The sequence below is a fragment of the Lissotriton vulgaris genome, chromosome 1_2, assembly GCF_964263255.1.
Source record: "Lissotriton vulgaris chromosome 1_2, aLisVul1.2, whole genome shotgun sequence".
Classification (NCBI taxonomy): domain Eukaryota; kingdom Metazoa; phylum Chordata; class Amphibia; order Caudata; family Salamandridae; genus Lissotriton; species Lissotriton vulgaris.
In genome coordinates this window covers 314,850,081-314,872,989 of record NC_141686.1, presented here as the reverse complement: position 1 = coordinate 314,872,989, position 22,909 = coordinate 314,850,081, and the positions used below count along the sequence as shown (strand labels likewise).

At 48.3% G+C, this 22,909-nt stretch overlaps 1 protein-coding gene across 2 annotated transcripts in view; it reads right to left on the bottom strand.

Moving 5' to 3' along the window:
- SSRP1 (structure specific recognition protein 1) overlaps window positions 1–22,909 on the bottom strand; it is a 146,509-nt gene that overhangs the window by 5,502 nt on the left and 118,098 nt on the right. For both annotated transcript variants that reach the window (XM_086953348.1, XM_086953349.1), the window contains exon 16: window positions 11,551–11,752. In XM_086953348.1, coding sequence (XP_086809474.1) covers window positions 11,551–11,752 — 202 coding nt within the window. The remainder of the gene's footprint in view (window positions 1–11,550; window positions 11,753–22,909) is intronic.

Sequence of the window (22,909 nt, the reverse complement as noted above, 5' to 3'; positions counted from 1 at the left end):
TGGAAATGTTCTGACAGTATATACAGATTGAGGGGACGGAGATCCAGAATTGGTCTGAGAGAACCGTCCTTCTTTGGAATAAGGAAGTACAGGGAATATACCCCTGTGCCTTCCTCCCCCACTGGCACGAGCTCGATTGCTCCTTTTTGCAGCATCACCACCACTTCCTGCTGCAATAAGTGCAAGTGCTCTGCGGACATAGGCCTTTGCCTTGGTGGAATGTTGGGTGGAGTGGATTTTAACTCTAGGCAATAACCGTACTGAACAAGTTGTCGCACCCACCTGTCTGTGGTGATGTTGAACCAGACGGGCAGGAACTGTTGTAGTCTCCCCCCGACAGGTGTTAAGTGGTCGGGGGGCAGTGACAGAGAGTCACTGTTTGCTTGGGGTAGAGGCGCGTGAGTTGTTGTTCCCTCTGCCGCGTCCTCTGGTGCTGTTTCCTCTGTAGCCCCCCTTGTTCTGTTTGGGGTACGAGGATTGTGCTCCACCTCTAGAGAATTGTGACTGCTGACCCATTTGTCCTCTGGTGACTCCACGTGCACCTGAGCGACGAAAAGTATTGCCACAAAACTGTTGTGATTGAAGGGCCCCCATAGATTTGGCAGTTTCGGTGTCTTTTTTAATTTTTTCTAGGGTGGTGTCAACATCTGGACCAAACAGTCTATCAGGATTGACTGGTTGATTAAGTATGGTTGTCTGAATGTCAGGTTTAAACCCCGATATGCGGAGCCACGCCTGTCGTCTCAGCATGACGCTAGTGTTAATGGTCCTAGCGGCTGTGTCCGCGGCATCCAGTGCACACTTTATGGCTGCGTTGGAGATTAGTTGTCCCTCCTGTATAATCATTTTGGTGCCCTCTTGAAACTGTGGAGGCAGGTGTTGCACAATTTGCTCTAGGGTGTCGTAATGCGACCTATCATAACGTGCCAATAGTGCCTGTGTATTTGCAATACGCCAGAAATTGGCAGCCTGCGCAGCTACCCTTTTGCCTCCTGCCTCTAGCACCTTGGACTCTTTATCCGGGGGAGGAGCTTCACCCGTTGTTTGGGAGTTGGCCCTCTTCCGGGCATTTGCGACCACCAGGGAGTCAAGAGGCAACTGTCCCCGAATGTATGCAGGGTCTGCAGGTGCTGGTCTGTACTTTTTTTCAATACGTGGATTGACCACCCTCGCCCTGGTAGGTTCTTTAAAGATGTCCGCCGCATGCTTGAGGACCCCCTTGAGCATAGGCAGTGTCTTTACATTTCTTTCTGAAACTGTAAAAGTGTCAAATAGAAAATCCTCTTCAACAGGGTCAGCATGCATGTCCACATCATGATTAGCAGCTGCCCTTTCAATGAGTGCATGGAAACCTGCAGAATCCTCAGTTGGGGATGCACGTGTACTGAAAGGCTGTGGGTCTTGTCCCACATTATGGGTGTCTTGGTCCCCAAAGTCATCAAATGAATCCGGCTGTGCATCTGGTTCATTAGCTGGGAAAGTGTATTGGTCATCTTCACCATATCCCTCACCGTCAGAGGGGTCTGGAGACTGAGTTGGGCTCCCTCTTGGAGGGGACTGGATAGGTTCCATGAGGCCTGAGGCGTCCTGTGGATACTTTTTCTTCTTCAGGGGGATGACATAGGAGTCCACCGGCTGCGAAGTTATCTTCCTTTTGTAAAGGGTCAATTTGCCTGTATTAGCGTCGATAAAACACTCCGAATCCTCTTCTGAGTCGATTAATCGACCCGAAAATGCCCCTGCCGTTGAAGAATCTGACTTCTTCGGTGCCGATTTTGTTGCGAAAGCCTTCGGCGCCTCTTTTGGCGGCAGGAGGTAGAGGAGTTTACTGGCAGATTTGACCGGAACGTCTATCGCTTTCTGTGGCGATGGCGTCGGCGCCGACGAAGAAGCGGCTTTCTCCCTAATTCTCTGTAGTGAAGCAGCGACGAGGGACGTTTCATTCGCAGTTGCCTTTGGCACCGACGAGGAATCCTTGATCTTGCCTTCGGATCCGACGTTCTGTTGGCCCTTTAGAGTCTTGGACGATGATGCTGCGTCCGCCGCCCCAGAGGCCCTGGATCGATGCGCAGATGTTGCAGCTTTCGATCCGTGCGATTTCGACGGCTCCGTTTCTACCACGCGTCCGACCAACTTCCCAGTTGGCGTCGGAGCCGTGCCGCTGTCCTTGGCGGGCTTTGCCGGCGTCGTAGCAGTTGACCTGTGCGTTCCGCCCTTTTTAGAGGATCCCTCCTCTGGCACCGATTTTGACACGGTGGTATCGACAGATTTCTTCGATCTCTGTGGACCGGAGGTCGAGGGAGTCGATGAAGCAGCGTTTTTATTTGATTTTGGTGGTACGGCCGCCATCTTAGGGACGCTGGAGTCCTTAAGTTTCAGTTTCGGTTTCGGTTCGGCCATCTCAGGTGTAGTCGATACCGTATGTTTCAGTTTCGGTTTCGATACCGTCTGCGCAGCAAGTAAGTCCGTGGCCGGGCCTAAAGGCGGGGCCGTGGCTTGCGCGACGGGGTCTTGGGTAAGGCCGACAGGCGATCCCGTGACCCGTTCCATATGTCCGTAAACTTCGGGGCATAGCTCATCCCCTGAGCTATCTTCCACGGCCCCATAAACTTCTTCGACGTCCCCTACCTCGTCGACGTTTTCAAGGCCTTGATCCACGACTCCGTCGTCGTCCTCCGGATCCGCCTCGACCTCCGACTCGGGCGGGGAGATTTGAAGATGACGGCTCAGGCCCTCTTCTTCTTGGTCGTCGAAGATGTCGTCCGGTTCCGGGGCCGTTTGGTAGGCCTCCAGGCGCACCGCGCGCCGAATCTTGAGTGTCTTCTTGGACCTGAAACTTGCACAGGCTCTGCAGTTTCCTTCGTTATGGTCTGGTGAAAGGCATTTGTTACAGACCGGGTGCGCGTCTATATGTGGGTATTTGGCCCCACAGAGCGGACAGAGTTTAAAAGGACTCCGCTCCATGCCGGAAAAGTTGCTGTCGAGTCGCGATGAGAAGGCCTCGAAGTCCGAAGAGCAAAACTCCGCTGATTCCGGCTCCGAGAGACGGAAGAACTCGAGACCGCACGCAAACAATACCGACGTAAGAAATACAAGGCCTTTTGGCCGAATAAAGTTATGTTTTCTCGGTTCCGACAGAGAGACGTCGAGACCGCATCCGAACCCAATGGCGGAAAAAAACAATCTGGGGATGGAGCCGATGCCCATGCGCACTGTAGTCCAGGGGAGGAGCCACCTATCTCAGGACACTTCGAAGACTCTTCCAGGACAACAATGTGCGATCATCCGGACCCAACACTAGGCGGCGATCTAATGCTAAGATATGAATTTAGCAGCCCACATGCCTCGAACAGCTTTTTTCCTGTAGGTTCACCCCTTTTAAAGCCTAAGCAGGTCTACAAAAACCATACCCATTGACAGCATCACCACTTATGTCCACACTGGTTGTACCTTTTTGCCTTGGTGTGTGTAGTTTAGCTTTGACTAGCTGCAAAGAGGATCACCCCGTATCTACCAGAAATCGCAAATCAGGCAAGTCTCCCTCCCATGGGGTGGCGAGGAGTACTTTGTTGGAAGCATGAAACGCAGACTACGGGAAGCAGTCAACTGTATGATGCGGATATCTTCTGATTAGTGGTATCAATATATTTAGATGCGTAGCCATCTTTGGAAGCCTCAGATATACAATGGGTCTTACCCTCTCTTAAGAGGCCTGAACAACTAGACTCCTTGAAGGCTCAACTAGATTCTGTAGTAGGGGCAGGGCTCTTGGCTTTACAGCAACATCAGAGAATGGCTCCTGCCAGGTCGCTGATCGGTTCGCATGAGCCACACTGAAAAGTTCAAGAGACCAGGCCTTTTACAGAAATTATTTTCTGTAAATAGCTTTTTCTTTCAACAAAAAAAAAAAAAATCGGTAAAGAGCAAAATCCTATCTGATGATTCGAATGACAGTCGTAAACTAGGACCGCTCAACTGTAGGGAGACGAGAGTCACTATAAGAAAGGCACTACAGGGAAGACTTAAAACACACTGGGTATGACTTTTACTGAAATTCGAAATACCAAACTAGCTGGGGGAACAGCATCCTTGATTTTCACTGTGTAGCTCTATAAAACCAGATTCAAGCTCAAATAGCCATATGTGAGTAACTGTTCCCTACTTTTTTTTTTTTAAAGCAACACTTTCTCGCGATTTTGAGGTTCAAGACCGCTGGAAACAGAGCTGACCAGCTCCCATTACCACTGAAGTCAACAAAGATGAAAAGTGCAGAACTGACGCACGAGCCGCCATTTCACAATTAGAACACAGTGGAGGTTAAAGAACAAGAGATTTGGGACTCCAAATTTATATCGTTTAACAAAGCACTATAGTGTCAGCTTGAGGATAAGGAAAAGAAGAGGACTGACTAATCCATTTATGCTTGCGTTTCCCTAAATTATAAAATCACTCCTTGCGTGGAATGATTTGCATTGAAAGTAACATACTCAGCCCAGCCTCCCCATGGGCCACCGTAAGTCGACTGATGTGTGGGAAAAGTTCCATTAGATATGGGTCTTCACAGGCTAATATATACCATGGGAGGGCCTCCAAGAAGAATACCAGCCTGGAACGTATACAAGCCAAAGCCTAGTCTGGTATTCCAAGAATCTGGACACACTGGTGTGGCCTGTAAGCAATTGTTTACCAACACATTAGGATTCCACGTGAGACACAGTAAGACTGGTCAACATGAAGTGAGATGAACAAAAAACACACGTAACATAGGAGCAACGAGGAACAGACAGCTTGCATGTGGCGGTTGAAGGATGCGAGTGGTGGTCAGAGCATTCAGCGTCTCACTCAGTAAGTTAGAATGAGCAAATGTGCAGCCCACAAACCCTGTGAGACACAGAAGGGGAGCTCTTACTCACTATGTAAAGTGGGGCATCCCCACTTCTTTAGCTACAGATAGGAGTAAATACCATTAACACGTCGGCTAGCTTTATATACTTTCTATCCTCAAAACCAATGTCACGAAAGGTTAATGTTACTTACCCTGTAACAATCTGTCTGTGGTGTGGTAGATATACATGATTTGCATGCTCGAGCCGCGCAGTATTGGGCCCACATGTTTGAAATTTGATTTTCTTTGAAGAAATCAATCACAAGAGCTGTTGTGACTATCCTTGGTCCACAAGGCACCAGTACATAGGCTCCACCTCAGATGGCTTTCAACTCAGAGGGGGAGACTAGTGTAAGTGAAGTGCAGTGTAGAAGACAGTGTGGTGTGCATAGTAAAGAGAATATAAAAATTAAAATCGGAGGTCATCGCTGGCTTTTGGGGAAGAGGGTGGCACTACATGCTACCTAAAGGTGATTTCGGATAAGTAATCTTTTTAATTCACTGTGTGAGTAGCTGTAAATAAATATGGTCTGCAGTGACAATTCAGCAGTTCCCCTCCAGAGAAGTGGCTAGTAAATAGATGCTGCAGATGCGCTAAAAAACGATGGATTTGGGCCCAGATCTTTTGACTGGGGGAATGTGTGACATTGATCCACATTCAGTCCATCACTTGTTGTTTTTGCGATGCGCTAAGGGCGGCCTGACCAGCTAAAGCTTTCTGATTTGTTACAACATCCACACTATAATGCTTGGTGAAGGTCTGTGGTGTTGACCAAGTTGCAGCCTTGAAGATATCAGTTAAATGGATGTCACCTAAAAAAAGTTAATGTGGTGCCCTTTCTGTATGGAGGGTGGGCTCTACGGCGAGCAGGGGAAGGGCAGTTTGCCCTGGAATCACAAGTCTGGATTACTTAACTATCCACTTCACAATGCCAGCTTTAAAGCTGGCAAGGCCCCTGTGGGCATTAACAAGGGCTATATAAAGACGTTTGGACTGCCCAAGAGGCTAATTTCTATCAATGTAATACATGAGCGACCACTTAACATCCAAAATGTGAAGGGGCCTTTCTGCTACAGACTGTTTGAGAATGATCGGCAGCTCAATGGTCGGGTTTATGTGAAAAGGTGAAACAACCTTGGGGAGAAACTTGGGGTTCGTAAGAAGAACTACCCTATCTTTATTAACCTAGATGAGTGGTTCCTGTACGGTAAGAGCTTAAAGCTCACTCCTGCGTCTGAAGGAAGCGATTGAGACCAGGAAAGCCACCTTCCAAGATAATATGCAGGTCACGTAAGGGTAGGGGTTCGAAATGAGGGCCCATGAGTCTAGCGAGAACCACACAGATTCCACACAGGTGCATGCAGTGTCTTTGGACCTTAAGAAGAGGATTGCTTTCGGATCTAAAAGTACACCGCAAATGCAGTCAAATAGTATAAAAGTGGAGACAATGCCTGCCTTGTACAGGTGCAGGAGGTAAGAGGAAGTCTCCTGCAGAGAAAACTTAAAGGTGTGTAACTGCGTAGAGATGCAGTAATGCACAAAAACGTTTTCCACTTCGCCACGCAATACTCCTGCAGAATAGCCAGGCAGGAGATTTACAGGGGCACTGACTCTAGGATCACTGAATACCAAAGCGATCTGGTCAGGTTTATGAGGTGGTGAGCTAGAAAAGCAAACGGAAATTTCCCTGACCAGCTCTACCATAGTCCTTTGCCCATGGACTGACTGTGCAATTCTGAAGGAAAATTGTTGGTATTTTGCGTCTTTAGGCATGGCAAACATTTTCGGAGTCTCCTACCATTGAAAGTACTTGTGAAGGACTTATGGGTGGAAGTCTCACTCATGGACTTGTTGATGCGTCCTGCCGAGCAGGCCCACTGCAGTTTGCTCTATGGTAAATCTCTTGAGCCCGTGTAGAAAGTAGGGAGAGGGGGTGCCCTTCCGCTTAGGGATGTAGTATATGGCTGTCATGTCATCTGTTTATAAGTACTCCAAGTTAGTTAGAGGAATGCTTTCAGGTTTAGTCTGATGGCTAGTTGCACTTGTTAGTTTATATGGTGCCCTAGTGCGGAGGGGACCGGATGCCTGGTATAGTCATCTTGTGGAGGTGAGCTCACAAACCATGAAGTCATTATTCAAACAGTGATAGATGGTGTGTCTGAAAGAGGCAGCAGCGTTCGGAATGCTATCACCTTCTGTTCGTTGGAGTATGCTTTGCCTATTGCCGCATTCAGAATAGAGGAGATGATTGCCAGTTACTGTTGCAGCTGAAGAAGCTACTTTTACGTACTGATTGTGAGGTAGACACATTGCTACTAAAGTCTGTGCTTGGCATTGCTGTGCATCTTGGATTATCAGATTGTCTAAGATTGAAACTATGTGTACATTTCTGCACAGGTGTGCTACTGCTAGGCACTTTGTAAACACCCTTGGAGCTCTAGTAACTTCAAAAAGGTACCATCTTGAACTGCGTCTCATACACTTGCCATAAACCAAAAGGTACTGGTGAAGTGTCTGGTGGACAGGATATGAAAGCATGTTTCTTTCAGATCCAGCTATTAAATGAGGTTCCCTTAGCATAGCAGCAGAAGGTGTTCAGATAGGCTGAACCTATAGAATGGTCAGATGCAGAGGATCGATTGGAGCGAGCCACCCTTTCTGGGGATGAAAAAGTAATGTGTTATAGGGGTGTACTCTATAGTGTACGGGTTCAGATTCTATCACGCCCTTTGCTAGGAGCACTTGAACCTTTTCCTTGAGAAGATTAGGGTTGTCTGAACTTAGTACGTGGGGGTGTATTGCGATCATGTGGAGGAAGCATCCTTCCTTCTCAATGGAGAGGAACCATTGGGTTATTCCATTGAGCAAGTACCTCAGTGTTTCTCCAACAGGTGTGATGTGGTCTGGGGGGAGGGATAAAGAATCAGTGTTTTGCAACAGTTGCACCAATTGCTAAGCCACCTCTGCCCTCCCCAAGCCCATTACCCCCACAGACACCTCTTTGGAAGGTCTTGGGTTGCTAGGGATCCTTAAAGGATTGTTGATATTGGTATGGGGGTCTCTTACCTGAGGCCCCAAGTTTTCAACTTCCTTGCTTCACAGCCTATGAAAGGCAGATTTTGGACTGGGTGAATGGTAGGGTGCTCATGGATTTGGCTACATAAAGTCCCTTTTGATTTTTTAAAACCATCTGGTTCACCTGAAGGCCAAACAGATGTTTCCCAAAAAAAGGGATGTTTAAAAAGTGCTGTTAAGTGCATCGGGCCTACAACCAGATACCCAAAGCCAGGCATGACAGTGGAGGAGAATGCTGGCACCAACACCTCTTGCAGACATATCTGTCATGTTGAGGTATAATCGAATACTGCCATTGGAGCAACCAACTTCTGTCTGCATTTACGATGGGTCGCTGGGAGATGATTTACCAGCTCCTCCATTTCCACCCAGTGTTAACAGTTGTACTAGGAGAGGAGACCCACAGAGTTTGCAATACATCTATGAGTGGTGGTCCCAAGCACTGCCTGCTTCCCAGTGGCGTCAATTCACTTTAACTCCATATCAGGTGGACAGGCCTCACCTGCAGCATGGGCTGAAGCCCTTATATGGGCCACATGAGCAACCAGAAGTCAGGGTAATCTGTCCATGAATACAAGAAGGATCAGGGGCAGGCTTATATTTTTTCTCAAGCTATGGAGTAACCACGCTGGCCTCTACCGGCACATAAATGTCGTAGTTAACCTAAGCATTCCTTCAACATGAGAAGATACGGCACTGCACGCTCAGTCTTGGAAAAGGTCTTAGCCAAGAAGTCACCCTCACCATGCACTGTATACATTTTGACCCGATGGTGCTGTAAATTAAATCACAGCCATGTGGGGGAGGCTGTGGGGGCAGTGGTGGTGGAGTAGGTAGTATAAGTGGCATTGGCGGGAGAGGTATATGACTAGATACCAAATCGCTGACCCTTTTGGGATTTGGTGGACTGGAATGGTGGAGTCCAGGTCTGTTCTCAACGGTCAGCCGGTGTTTCTTGGGGATCTGGATGAGACTTTCAGGCAGAGATTGGCAAGAATTGAATCCATATCTGGGTGGATTAATACCACCTTTTGTTTTGTATCGAAGACCTCCGACAGCTTCTCGAAGATTGACCCCTTCAGATTGAAAGGGTGCTTTGACGCTGGCTTTGATGTAGGAGCTTGCGGCATCTATTGTGGCTCAGTGTGTGGCTTTTTGGAGCTTTAGGGCAGACGCAGAGTTGAAGCCTAATGCAGTTTCACTCCCCTGGGTAGGGTCACTGCAGATATCGCCCGGTAGCGGGTGGAATTTGCAGCAGAAAATGAGGCAGGTAATGCAGGAAGTTTGTATGGTCTGGGGAGAGGCAGACGCTGCATATCTTATGATGATTTCTCCAACATTACTAGTCAAGTATGTTGTATTGAGGTAGTGGTGTGTCAAATTTTCCAAGTCGGTTACTGTCAGATCGGAAGTCCTGGAATTACAGGCCTATTTTATCAGCATTATAGAAGTGTCTTCATCACAAAGTTTAAAGTGTGAGTAGTGCCAATGGAGAAGGAGGTAGCATGCCAATCCCTGAGTAGCGTACCTAAACGGCTGAGCCAAATGGCGGAAGAAAATCTGAGGCGTAGCCAGTGTGATGGTGCATTGTGGACCGAGGGTGGAACCAAAACAGGCCTTGTGACTCAGACTTTTTGAAAGAAAAACAAGTTGCAAATGTCCGGGTCCCATGAGGTGGCAAAAGAATGCAGAGCATATGTATCTAAAGCCACACATTATACGAACACACACAAGACTAACTGACACTGGGCTTTTGTAAACAAAGCATTTAAACGTAAAGGCCCACAACAAGAGAAAACCACAGGGTTTTTTTGCAAATAGGGAATTTTAATAAAACATAGAAAACTAGGCCTTGTAAAAAATCCCAGTTGTATCCTTTTTTCTCTTTGCCTCTCTGAATCAGAATGGGGCAGCTAACAGTTCAGCCACTGTACACATTACAATGACATGGTGGTTTCTACAACAGCTCCTGAAGTTACAGTCGGTCTGACATGAGGTTGCGGGATTAGGCTGGCACTGGGTGTTTTACATTTTAAAAGCGATTGCACCTTCGGATTCTTTTAACTGTAGATAGACAAGCTCCTTGCCCAGTGACACGGGTGAATATGGATCCGTTTGGGGGAGTGGAAGGGAGCTATAATCGTTACTGACCCACCAGGAATTACTTATTTTGTACATCACAAAAGTATGCTGCCTGCTTACTGCAAAGTAGTCCTTATTCTCAAATCTAGCGGTTTATTGTTCAGATAATCGGGCAGCTTGTTTAAAAAAAAAAAAAACTGATTTTCGAAGCAATTTCAGATTTTAAAACATGGCTAATTTAATAACACTTTATCCGCTTATTTCATTTGCAAGAGTAGTATCAATTTGAGATTTCACAAGACTTAAGCCAAATATACCTGGACCTGTGTTACATCACGTTGGTGAAAAACAGGGAGGGCCAAGGTATACCTGATCCAAGAGTGTGTCTGGATTTTCCCTTAAAGTATCTTGGCCTTTCCCAGTTGCTCAAGCCTGGATGAAGCACTACAGGAATCCTCAAGTCGGCTGTATCCAGCTGCGTGGGATTACCAGCTCGAGGGAGGGAAGGCTTGGCTCCTGTGTGACAATCCTACAACCTTATTTGCAAGTGGACAGAGTCACCAATGACCAGTCTTGAAGTTTTCTTAAAGAAAATAGCTTGGAATATCACCAAACAAAAACACATACATCAAAGTAAACTACTTCTGCTCAAGCATTTCAGCTTCTGATAAATGTTCTGTAGTTTCCTCGTGAATATTTCTGGTACATTGCTACCTTCGAGTGGACACTTGCTAAAGGGTTTTTGATCATGAATATTAACTCCGTCCCACACACCTAAACAAAAAAGTAATATAGAAACCTACAATTTTCACTAAGGCTTTTGAACCATTTGTGCTTTATATTTGCTTTGTACTTAGCCTGTTAGATACCAAACATCTGAAGGAATATTTATACCTCAAAGGCTCTTTTTTGATGCTTTACCGTCAACCAGTCTAATTTCTTGGGCAATTTTAATTTTTTTAGATCCCAGTTGCAGTCATGTGCTTTAGCTCAGTTTATGTGGTACCAACATTGTAAAGTCTTGATAATATTGGATCTATATTGCCCCTACTGTAGTCTTTCCAGCTCAGCTATCAAATGTGGAGCACAGTGAGAAACCGGTGACTGAAACCTGCTTAGCTCTGTGGACTGGATTAGGAGTCGTTATTCCTCAACCAAGTACCACACACAAGTCATTACGAGGAGCGTGGGAAACCGAGGGTTACTTCAATACAGGGTACGCCATGGACTGATGCTTTGTCTCAGTTTTTTTCTATAAAAGTTTTAACTTCATAGAATATTGAAAACAACCTAAGTTGGGGACAACGTGGCAGTAAGCACAGACTTTACCTCGCGGTGAGTTTATCTATACAAATGGGAAGCCAGGGGAGAAGCTACAAGCTGTAAACCACAGCCTAATGCAGACGGCGTCCTAAACAAGACACTTTTGAATTGTCACACTTAAGGGATAAGCTGACAAAGTGCAATTCAATACACAAGAGGACAGGGACTAATCTGCTCGCCTTACCTCACTCTTTTTCTTGCTTCCACTCTCATCCGAGGAGCTCTCATCACTGGATACAAACTCTTTGCTCTTGAAGCTCTCGTTCACTGACTTGTTTGCAGTTTTGGATGGGGCAGACTTCTCCGGTTTTTTATCCGCCTTCTTGTCTGGCTTCTTGTCTGCTTTCTTATCTGGCTTGGATTTTGGTTTCTTCTCCTTCTTATCCCTGGAAAAGAATCTCGAATGAGTGGAAGGGATACACCTGGTCTAAGGAGGACAAGATACTGACAAGATCACGTCCAGCCAGGAGTTGTTGATCCAATATATAAAGCGAAGTGTTTGACAATAGTCAACAGCTAGTTATTAACACAAACACATAGGTGAAAGAGGACTTACTAGCACATACTTCACATGTCACTAAGAGAAACATTTCTGGCAAATTAACTGGTTGGAGGCAACATCTGCTTGGCCAATAGTTGCATACAAAGGATAAACAGAGGGTTACAGGATTCACACCACAATTACTATGACCGTGAAAAGTACTTGCTGACTAGACAAACTCCAATAGAGTCATTGATTTTTGACCAGCAGGTAATAAGTTACTGACAATTTACATACTGCTAACTGAGTAACATACCATAGAGATATTCAAAGTAGAATCACAGATATAGACAATATACACATCTAACAGCTAGTGCCTGCAATTACTTTCATTCCAAGAAATACAAAATACATTCCAAGAAATACAAAATACAGCTGTTACAAAACAGGCACAAGCAAACTTCTATATTTATAAACCTAGAGGTCACCAACATGATTTGTATACCCTGGCAAAAGTTCACAAAATGAATTTAACCCAGCAGCTTGCCAAGAATTTCTGATACGCTAAACAGAGTAAATAAAATACGAGATTCTAAGAAAGTTTACCAGCCAAACAAAAACTTACTTGCAAGGATGTCCATGCTGTGACTTTCCATAAATGACAATTTAGTAACAGTGAAACTTTATGCAAATGATACCAAAACATGCATTAATAAATTACAAATGCAAGCCATTTTCAGTGTTCCTATTTAAAGAAATCGACACAACTTATTTGTGTAGCATTTTTGGAGTAAGAGTTTTAGTTGATGCACGATAGCACAGCACACAGTGTGACTCCTTTATTACCATAAGTCCAAATTTATCTCTGTAAATTTTTATTAACCCCTGTATCTATCTCTGGATCTAGTCAGCCAGCATGCTTTTCAGTCTATTCCCCACTTGTGGATGTGGAGTCATTGATAATGTGCTGATATTGGATGTGATCCAAAAACAAAAGGGACTCTAAACCACAGTATAGAGAAGTGAAATATATCTTATGGCCGAACCAGCCACGACTGGGGGCGTTCGCTTAGTAACTGCGAGTGCCAGCAGAAAGGGAACTGTTTTCTCTAACGTGCTGGGAATACATCACAACAAAAGAGATCACTGAAGCCCTGCTTCAACACGCAATACAGCAAAGATGAATTGTATCAAGTACATTTTTTACATTTTGCTGAGGATGCCACAATTAATATACAGATGTAGGTAACCCTAAGCTCTCGTCCGATAAGTTCACACTGACATCTTGCACCAGCTATTGCATGGTCTCGTAGGCTAGGGGTTAAACCTGCACACCCATAGGATTTTAATCCATGAAGATTTGATTTATCTATTTATAGAGTGCTACGGTCAATCCGGAAGGAGCATCCTGGCACTAGAAAGACCAAAATAAGCACACAAGCAAGCATGCATGGAGTGCCATCAGTGGACTGGATCTGGGAAGGGAGAAGTACCTGGAGCGCAATTTACAGACAACTGGTTAAACAAACCTAAAAAACGAAACCTGCAACCGCTCGAGATGTTCCTCACAACAGGAAAAAAGAAAAACCTGATGTTGCACTTGCTTTAAAAGTGTCAGCACATAATCTTGCAGCGATGAAGTCAGCACTACTATTTGTTCAGTATTTTTCAACCTATTGTGGCAGCTTCAAACCTTTTTATAAAGGACTTTTAGGAGCGACAAATTTACAGTCCGAAGAAACACACTCAAGAGCCTTCACGCATCCCAAAGCTTTGCCCTGTCTCAACTGATCACATTTCTTAGTGACTTACAAGCAGTGAACATCCACCAAACCGATTTGAAATTAAGGGTTTGAAATGCTGTGCATAGAATAAATCTGCTGCTCCTCTTAGATTGTAGGTACTGCGTGTGCAGCACCAGTGCGCTAACTAGGACCAACTGGTCAAGCTTCAAGGTAAGCGTTGGTTACCAAGGATGATGGAGAACATTTGAGAGGTCACTAAGACTAACTGGTCAAGGTTTAAGGTAATCTTTGGTTATCAAGGATAATGGAGAACAACATTTGGCCAATGAAGAAAATCTCAGATAAGAAATTAAGAATCCGGTTTTAATAAATTATACCTGTGCTGTGGTAGAACTAAGAGAAAAGAAGGCATTGTAAGGCAACGCACCTAAATGCCTTCTTCCTGCCAAATTTTACCAATACTTACGATGCTGAACAAGAGGCACATACCATTGTGAACAGTAACAGGGCTTATGAAAGACAATTGGTTTTCCATGCACTTTTTAACCTCATAGCTGCTAGTAAACATCCCTCCCCAGTGCTGCACTGTCCATTGGAACTAGTGCTGAATGGACGTCCAATGGTCGTGCGCAGCACTGGGGAGGTAGTGCTGCCGTCGGCCAACGCACCGAGGCAGCACTTAAGGGGTTAAAAAGGATGGTGAGAAACTTTATTTTTAACAAAGAAAGTTCATAAAAATAAGAGATCAACAGGCCTAAAAATCTAACATAGTAAATGTATGTACATACATTACAAATAATAGGTGTATACAGTGCACGCCATTTGGTCTGATGGCAGAGCTCTGCCTCGGACAGATTGCGTTGCATGTTTGCCTTTAACTGAGCAGATGTTAGTTTTCAGGAAGTAATACACAATAGCGCTGACATATAGATGCAGCTACTGAGAAAGAGGTTTGAAGTACAAGTTACTTACCTTCAGTAACAATATATCTGTGAGAAACAGTAGTTCGTATTAGATTCCTTACCTTAGAATATCCCCAGGCGTCAGTCTGGATCCGGAAATTTTGCGTAGCAGTACCCCTGCGTGTCGGTAGGCGTCTGCGGCTCCGCGTCCGTCGTGATGACGTCGCCGGAGTACTTGGATGCCGCCCTCGCACTGGCATCAGTTCTTATACACAGCTTTTCCGCGCCAGAAGCGCAGAGCCATGATAAAAACCAACACTGGTGCCATGAAACTAGGGCCCTGAAAGGGGATGACCTTAACCCTAGATATCGGTTTGCAGGATGGGTGGGGCGGTTAGGAATCTAATACTAACTACTGTTACTTATCGTTATCGTTACCGAAGGTAAGTAACTTGTGCATCTGAAAGAAACAGGTTAGTATTAGATTCCTTACCTTAGAATAGATACCCCAGCAATACCAACCCCAGTGGTGGGCCTGCGAACCAATAATCACACCAGAAAGTCCTGGAGAACGGAACGGCTAAAAAAGCCATCTCTCCGGACTTGGCTGTCCAGGCAGTAGTGTCTTGCGAACGTGTGCAGCGAGGCCCACATAGATGCCTGACATATGTCCTGCAAGGGGACTCCTCGACCCAGGGCAGTAGTAGCCGCCGTGGCCCGAGTGGAATGGGCCCTCAGCCCCACAGGAGGCTCCTTTTTAGCCAGTGAATAACAAGCCTTGATGCACAAGACGACCCATTGGGAAATGGTCTGTTTGTGCACCACCCGTCCCTTTCTTAGCGTCCACGTAACAAAGAGTTGATCATCCACCCGGAACTGGCATGTGCGATCCAGATAGTATGAGGGTGCACGTTTTGGGTCCGGACGGGGGAGCCTCTCTTCCTCTTTAGAGGGATGCAGAGGCAGAAAGAAGGTGGGCATCGTGATGGACTGCCCGATGTGGAAGGCTGTGACTTCCTTGGGCAGGAAAGAGGGTCGCGTCCGCAACACAACTTTGTCCAGATGGACAGAAAGGAAAGGAGGTTGTGACGAAAGGGCCTGGAGATCACTCACTTTCCTGGCAGAGGTGATGGCAACCAGGAATGCAGTCTTAAGGGTAAGAAGACGAAGAGGACAGTTCTGAAGTGGCTCAAAGGGAGCGCACATCAGATAAGTCAAAACAAGGTTCAAGTCCCACTGAGGCATCACAAAAGGAACAGGGGGGAACATATGAGAGATGCCCTTCAAGAACCTATTTACAACTGGGGACTTGAACAAAGAGGGCTGATCAGGGAGCCTTAAGAAGGCGGAATTGGCAGAGAGGTAGCCCTTGATAGTGCCCAGCGCAGAGCTCTGCTGGGCAAGAGAAAGAAGAAAGAGGAGAACGTCAGAAATAGGGTCAGAGAGTGGATCCACAGACTTTGTTGTGCACCATGCCACAAATTTGTTCCACCTGCAGGCGTATACAGATTTTGTGGAGGGACGCCTGGCTGCCAGAATCACAGTACAAACTTAAGGAGGCAAGCCAAATGGCCTCAACCGTCGCCACTCAATCTCCACGCATGGAGGTGGAGGCTGGACAAGTTCGGGTGGAGGACCGTCCCCTGCTGCTGCGACAGAAGGTCCTCCTGAAGAGGCAGACAAATCGGGGGATCGACTGACATGCGGAGTAGTTCAGGATACCAGTATCTTCGTGCCCAGTCCAGAGCCACAAGGATGTCTTGGGCCCGGTCGAGTCTGATCTTCAGCACTCTGGGCACAAGTGGTATAGGCAGAAAGGCGTACAACAGACCGCATCTCCACTCGCGACGAAGCTCGTCTCCGAGCAAGTGCCGCCTTGGAAATTCCAACGCGCAGAACTGATGACATTGTGCTTTCTCTTCTGTGGCGAATGGATCTAACCAAGGCTCTCCCCACTGCTGAAAGAGACCTTGTGCCACGTCAGAGTTCAGACGCCATTCGTGATCCATCATGCACCGACGGTGGAGTCCGTCCGCCCTGGCGTTCAGGGAAGCTGCCAGGTGTTGACCTACCAGGGTCACACCCTGGTGTTCCAGCCAGAGGCGCAGAGCCTCCTGGCATAGGGTCCACGACCACACCCGCCCTGTTTGTTGGGAGTACCACATAGTGGTGGTGTTGTCCGTGAACACCTGCACTACACTCCCCCGGACAGAGGGGAGGAATGCTTTCAGTGCAAGCCGGATTGACCGCAGCTCCAGAAGGTTGATGTGGAGCTGGGACTTCGCCGGAGACCAGAGGCCTCTGATCTCCGCCTCTGCCATGTGGCCTCCCCAGCCCTGGAGGGACGCGTCCGTCACAACTACGTGCTCCGGTTGGGGTAGGGAGAGGGATCCGCCGCTGACCCAATCACGATCCGTGAGCCACCACTGCAACTGTCTTGCAGTGCCCTCCGAGATCAAGTCATGGTCGGACAAGTTGCCCTGATGCTGGGCCCACTGAAACTTCAGGTCCCACTGCAAAGCCTGCATCCGCCACCTGGCGTGATGCACCAGAAGGATGCAGGAGGCCATCAGCCCCAGAAGCCGCAGCTTCAACTTGACCGAGACTCGGGATAAAGGCTGAAGGATCGGAATCAGAGCCTGAATATCCCAAACCCACTGTTTGGGGGGATAAACCCGAAACTGCGAAGAGTCTAGAACCGCTCTGATGAAGAGGAGCTTCTGAGAGTGGCACAGGTGTGACTTCGGTACATTGATGGAGAACCCCAGCAGGTGCAGGAGGTGGGCTGTAGTCTGGTTCTGGGCGACTACTGTCTGGGGAGAGCCCGCCGTCAACAACCAGTCGTCGAGATAGGGCAAGACTGACACCCCTAATCTGCGCAGATGAGCTGCAACCATCGCCATCCCTTTCATGAACACCCGAGGGGCGCTGGTAAGGCCGAAGGGGAGCACGTTAAACTGAAAGGGCTCGTGGCCTCCCGTGAACCGCAGGTAGCGCCGGCAGGATGGGGATGTGAACATAAGCGTACTGCAAGTCCAATGCTACCATCCAGTCTCCCGGGTCCAGGGCAGCTAAGACCTGAGCAAGAGTCAGCATCTTGAACTCCTCCTTCCGGAGGAAGTCGTTGACGTTACGCAGGTCCAAGATAGGGCGTAGGCCCCCTTTTTGCCCTTCTTGGGAACCAGAAAGTGGTGGGAGTAACAACCACACCCTACTTCTGGCCCAGGAACGCGCTCAATGGCCCCCTTGGCCAAGAGGGCCGCAACTTCCTCGTGCAGAAGTTTTAAGTGATCCAACACGCGGTGGCATGTCTGGAGGGGTCGCCTCGAAGGGGAGGGAGTAGCCCCTTCGGACGATTTGCAGCACCCAGCTGTCCGTTGTGATGTCGCACCAGTGGAGGAGGTGATGGCGAACCCTGCCCCCACTGGCGTTAAATGGGCATGAAAGGTTGGACTAGGAAGGCTTTGAGGCGGATGCTGCGAGTGTGGATGCCGTTGTCCCCTGGCACCGCCACGGCGGTTACCACGTCCGCCACTGCGCTGGATGTTAAGTCTGCGGCCCGTGGCTGGCAGGACGTGTGGGGGTGCTCCTTCCTTGGCCACGAAAGGAGCAAAAGGCAGCAGTTTGCTGGCGCGGGCCGACAGGCCCAAGGACTTGGCCGTAGCTCTGGAGTCCTTAAAGCGCTCAAGCGCACTGTCTGCCTTGTCGCCAAAGAGGCGACGGCCATCAAACAGCATGTCCATAAGGGTGTTATGGACATCAGCCAAAAAATTGGCGGACCTCAGCCAGGCGTGGCTGCGAAACGCCACCCTCGTCGCAATCGCACTGCCTACTGAGTCCGTGGTATCCAGCCCACATCGAATAGAATACCGTGCCACATCTCGACCCGCCGCAAGGGGTTGGGCGAGTTTAACACAAGCCTCCTCCGGGCAATGTGGCAGCACGTCCGCGACCGTGTCCCACAGAGAGTGGGTATAACGGCCCAAAAGGCAAGTGGTGTTGACAGACCGCAACCCCAAACTAAGTGAGAACATCTTCTTTCCGTACTGTTCATATCTTTTGGATTCCTGATCGGGGGAGCTGTCGGGAATGCGGTCCGATCTTTCTTGCCCAGCGCCGGGACACTCATTGAGCAGCCGTGCTCTATGTAAAAGCCAGCCAATTATTCATTCATTCTTTTCCATACATTTCATTGCTTGGTTTTACTCATAAGTCAAACCAATCCTCAAATCACCATCTGCAGATCAGAAAAATCTCAAAAACTACCGGCGCATCTCTCTACTCCCTTTCCCTGCCAAAGTCCTGGAAAAGCCATTAACAGCCAACTGACTAACTAGAGAACAACGACCTCCTGGATCCATCCCAATCTGGGTTCAGCTCGAACCACAGCACAGAAGAAATGCGTTACTTACCTGTAACTTCAGTTATCCAGTATTGGTATCTTACATAGATTCACATGCCTGAATCATTCCCCGTCGTCAGGGTGGGAGTCCCCGGTATATAAAAAGAATAATGTCATAAAGACATATACATAGCAATAGGCCAGAGGCCTCTCATTAGTAACATATCCATGTCCTTTTTTAAAAAGGACCAAACTTTGGCCAAGAGCCAATCAGATATCACCACCCTCTAGAACCTTCCAGGAAGGAGCCCTAATCCCTAAGATTTTCATAAGCACAGTGTTAAGTAGTACCTACTGAGAGAGCCAAGGTGAGCCCTTCCAGGGGAGGTGGGTGGGTTGCATGTGAATCTATGAAAGATACCACTACTGGATAACTGCAGTTACAGGTAAGTAACGCATTTCTTATCCAGTATTATGGGTATCTTTCATAGATTCACATGCCTGAATCAGAGTAGCAAGCAATAACCAGCACATTTCGTATGGTACAACATGTAAAATCACACGATATAAGAATACCATTTGTGAAATAAAACAAGTACCAAAAACAATAGAATAGAGAAATGTGCAAGTAGGCAGTAGGAAGGTGGGATGAAAGAGAAGGCTCACCTCTAGTGAAATAGATGACGGAGCACAGCTTGACCCACTGCTGCATCTTTCATAAGTTCAGAATCCAAGCAGTAGTGCCTGGTGAACGTATGTGGTGTCTTCCACGTTGCCGCTCTGCATATGTCGATAATGGGTACTCCTGCAAAGAGCGCCATTGAAGTGGAGACAGCTCTGGTTGAATGAGCTCGAACTTTAGAATGCAGAGAATGGCCTGCCTGTTGATGGCAGAAAGTAATGGCTGCAGGGAATCAACGAGAAATGCTCTGCTTAGTCAAAGGAAGACCCTTTCTGGGCCTGCTGAAGGCGACAAAAAGTTGGTTGGATTTCCGAAATGGTTCTTGTTGGACCCGGCCCTTTAGGCAGGTTCACCCCGAGACTTTTTGCTTTTTCCTAGCCTGTTTCTGTGACCTGCTGTTGGTGATTTTAGGCCTCTGCGCACTTTTTCACTGTGGTACAGTGTAAAGTGCTTGAGCTCTCTGTGTATGTATGGTGAGTGACCTGCCCTCCCATAGGAATGAATGGGGAATATGTATGCCCATGGTCGTTCCTGATGTGTGGGGAGTGCAGGGTCGAGTTTGATATGTACGAACTCGTGAGATTGAATGCTGCGAAATGATATATGCGGCATGACTGTGTCTAGTCTAGTAGTACCACTTTTAGAAGTTGGCATATTTGTGTAAGTTGTTGCTGGCGTGCGATTGGCTGGTGAGCCTGGTCTGTGTGCCTGGGCCTGCTTGTAGATTGACTGTCTGGTTTGAGGGTGACCGGGGATGCAGGGCCCCCAGGGGGTTATCTGAGCCAGGCCGTGGATGAAAGGCTGCATCTGCTGCCAAGGAAGTGGGAGGAGATATCCCCTGGGAATGACCAGGGCTGTGCCTGCCAGACCACCATGCTGGCTCCACCTCCCGCTGGGCGGCTGTCACCTCTGTCCCTGATACTAAAAGCAGAAGGAAGCCAGGACCTTTGCACAAAGACTTCAAAAGACTTCAAAGACTTTTCCCTGTATAAGAAGGGGCTGTGTCCCCTTCCAATTTGTTCTTGTTTGTGGACTTGAATCTTGCCAGGGGCTGCTGCTGCTTGGGCCCAGGGGAATCCGTGGGCCCTGCCCAGCCCCTGGACACCTGATGGACTTTTCTCTGGACTCCTGAATGGACTTTGGGTGACTTTCTGTTGCCCTGGCGCCTGGGAGCGCTTTCCTATGGTCCCCAGCGCTTAATAGCGCTTTACTCTGCTTCTAGCGCTTGGAAGCGCTTTTGTGACTGTCGTAGCGCTGGGGAGCGCTTCATCTGCCTTTGGCGCTTAGGAGCGCTTCATTCGTGCTAGCAAGTGCCCACCTCGCTTATTTGCTATTTTTTTATATATATATTTTAACTCTAGGGAGCCCACTCCTCGGTTAACTCAGCCCCCGCCTGCCTGCCTAAGGAGAAGGGCCGATGCGCTGCCCGCAGCGACCCGGAAGTGGTTGGCCGGCCGGCCAATCCCAGCGTGGCCGGCCGGAAGTGCCCGCCCCCGCAGCCCGGGGGGAAGAGAGGAGATGCTGCCGGCCCGGTGAGAGAAGAGACGAAGGAGCATGGCGGCCTGGTCGTCGGGGCTCCCATGTGCTGGAGGGAGCCCCGGAGGAGTTGAGGAATAGCGGAGGGGGCGCGGGGCACATTGCCGGTGCCCGCCCCCACCGCACGTCGAAGACCGGAAGTCCCGCCCCGCCGCTCCGGTGCAGAGAGGAGAAGAATCCCGCGCTGACTAGAGGAGCCCCCGCCGAGAACAGCCCGGTGAGTGAAAGGGCTGGGGGCTCCGTGATGTGGTTGGCGGTGCCGGTGGAGGAACAAGGTCAAGAGCAGTCCCGTGTGGCAGTGGACCGCTCCAACGTGGAGAGAGAGGTGCGGGAAGGGCGGCCCCGGTTGGAGCGGGTCGCCCTGAACGTTGCTTAGAGCCCCGAGAGGCTCCGTAGGGGCGCAGGTCGGTGCCTGTGTAGCACAGCGCCTGAGGGCATTTTCAGGTACTTTAAGAGCCTGAGTTTCTCGAGAGGGGCCCATGCTTGTTATGTGAGGAGCCGGTGCGCTCCATGGCCCCTGATGACTGTCAGAGCCCCGTGGCTCCCGCTTCTGGCGCAATTTGTTTAACGGGGCATTTCTTTTGGTCACGAGTCCCCAGAGGGGGGACTCAAACGGTTGGGGGCATATGTTGTCCCAGAGCCTGTGTGGCTCCAACGTGCGCAAAGGTCAGAGCCTGTGTGGCTCCAGCAGTGGGCGCAGATTGCGCCTAAGGGTCAGCGAGGACCCTGTTGATGTCTTGATTCACAGCTGCCCAGCAATTAGTGGGCAGCTGCACCGTTTAGGCGCAATTTCAGGAGAGAGTCCCTGTGTGGGACAGAGGGCACAGTGGTGCCAGGCCTTCACAGCTGCCCAGCAATTAGCGGGCAGCTGCCACGTTTAGGCCTTTACTTTGGACTGGCGCTGCATGGCAGCGCGCCCTGACATTTGGACCCAGGGCATCTTTGCCCCAACAAGGCCAGTTGGCCTAGGGACTGCCACAGGTGGTGGCTTATGTAAGTTGTGCGCAATGTGGTTATCTGCTTTGTCTAGGATGGTAACTGCCTACTGTGTTTTTGCGCTATTGAGTTGTTGTGCACCTCTGAATGTATTTCTATGCATCATGTGTCTTCCTTTTCCCCGCGCTGCACCTCTGAATGTTTTAGGCATCATATGTCTTCTCGCGCTGCACCTCTGAATGTATTTTATTGCATCATGTGCCTTGTTCTTAACACCGCTGAATGTGTAGGTTTATGCATCATGTGTTTCTCTTTACTACTCCTCTGAATGTAAATTTATGCATCATGGGTAATGTGTTCCTTCTTAGACCCCTAAACGCTGTGTGATACTTAGGTGGTTGTCCTTACACCTCTGAATGTTTTAGGCATCATGTGTTTCCCTTTACTACTCCTCTGAATGTGTTTCATGCATCATGGGTAATGTGTTCTTGTTTATACCCCTAAAAGTATTTTATTCTTAGGTGGTTGTTCTTTCCAGTACAGGTGGTCCTAGTGAGGTCCTGGCCCCCTGCGTGACATTCTCCTAAGGTGGTTAGGGTTGCGTAGGTGGTACTTACCTGTTAACAGTAGATACTGGTTGTGATTTATAACTGTTACTTTGTGCTACAGTGATTTTATATCCTTTTATTCTAATTTCTGACAAGTATTTCTATTTCTGAAAGTGTTGATTATGACAGTGGCCCATGTGGCCCTGTCTTGTAAATAATCCCTTGTGAATATTGCCCGTGCCAGTTGGCACCCTGTATATTGTGTGATCCTATCTGATGTGTTTTGACAATACAAAAGTTATTTTAATATAACCTTGTGTGGAGTTCCTTTTGTGGTGTGCCTAGTATGTGGTTGCTGTTGTGTGCTGGCG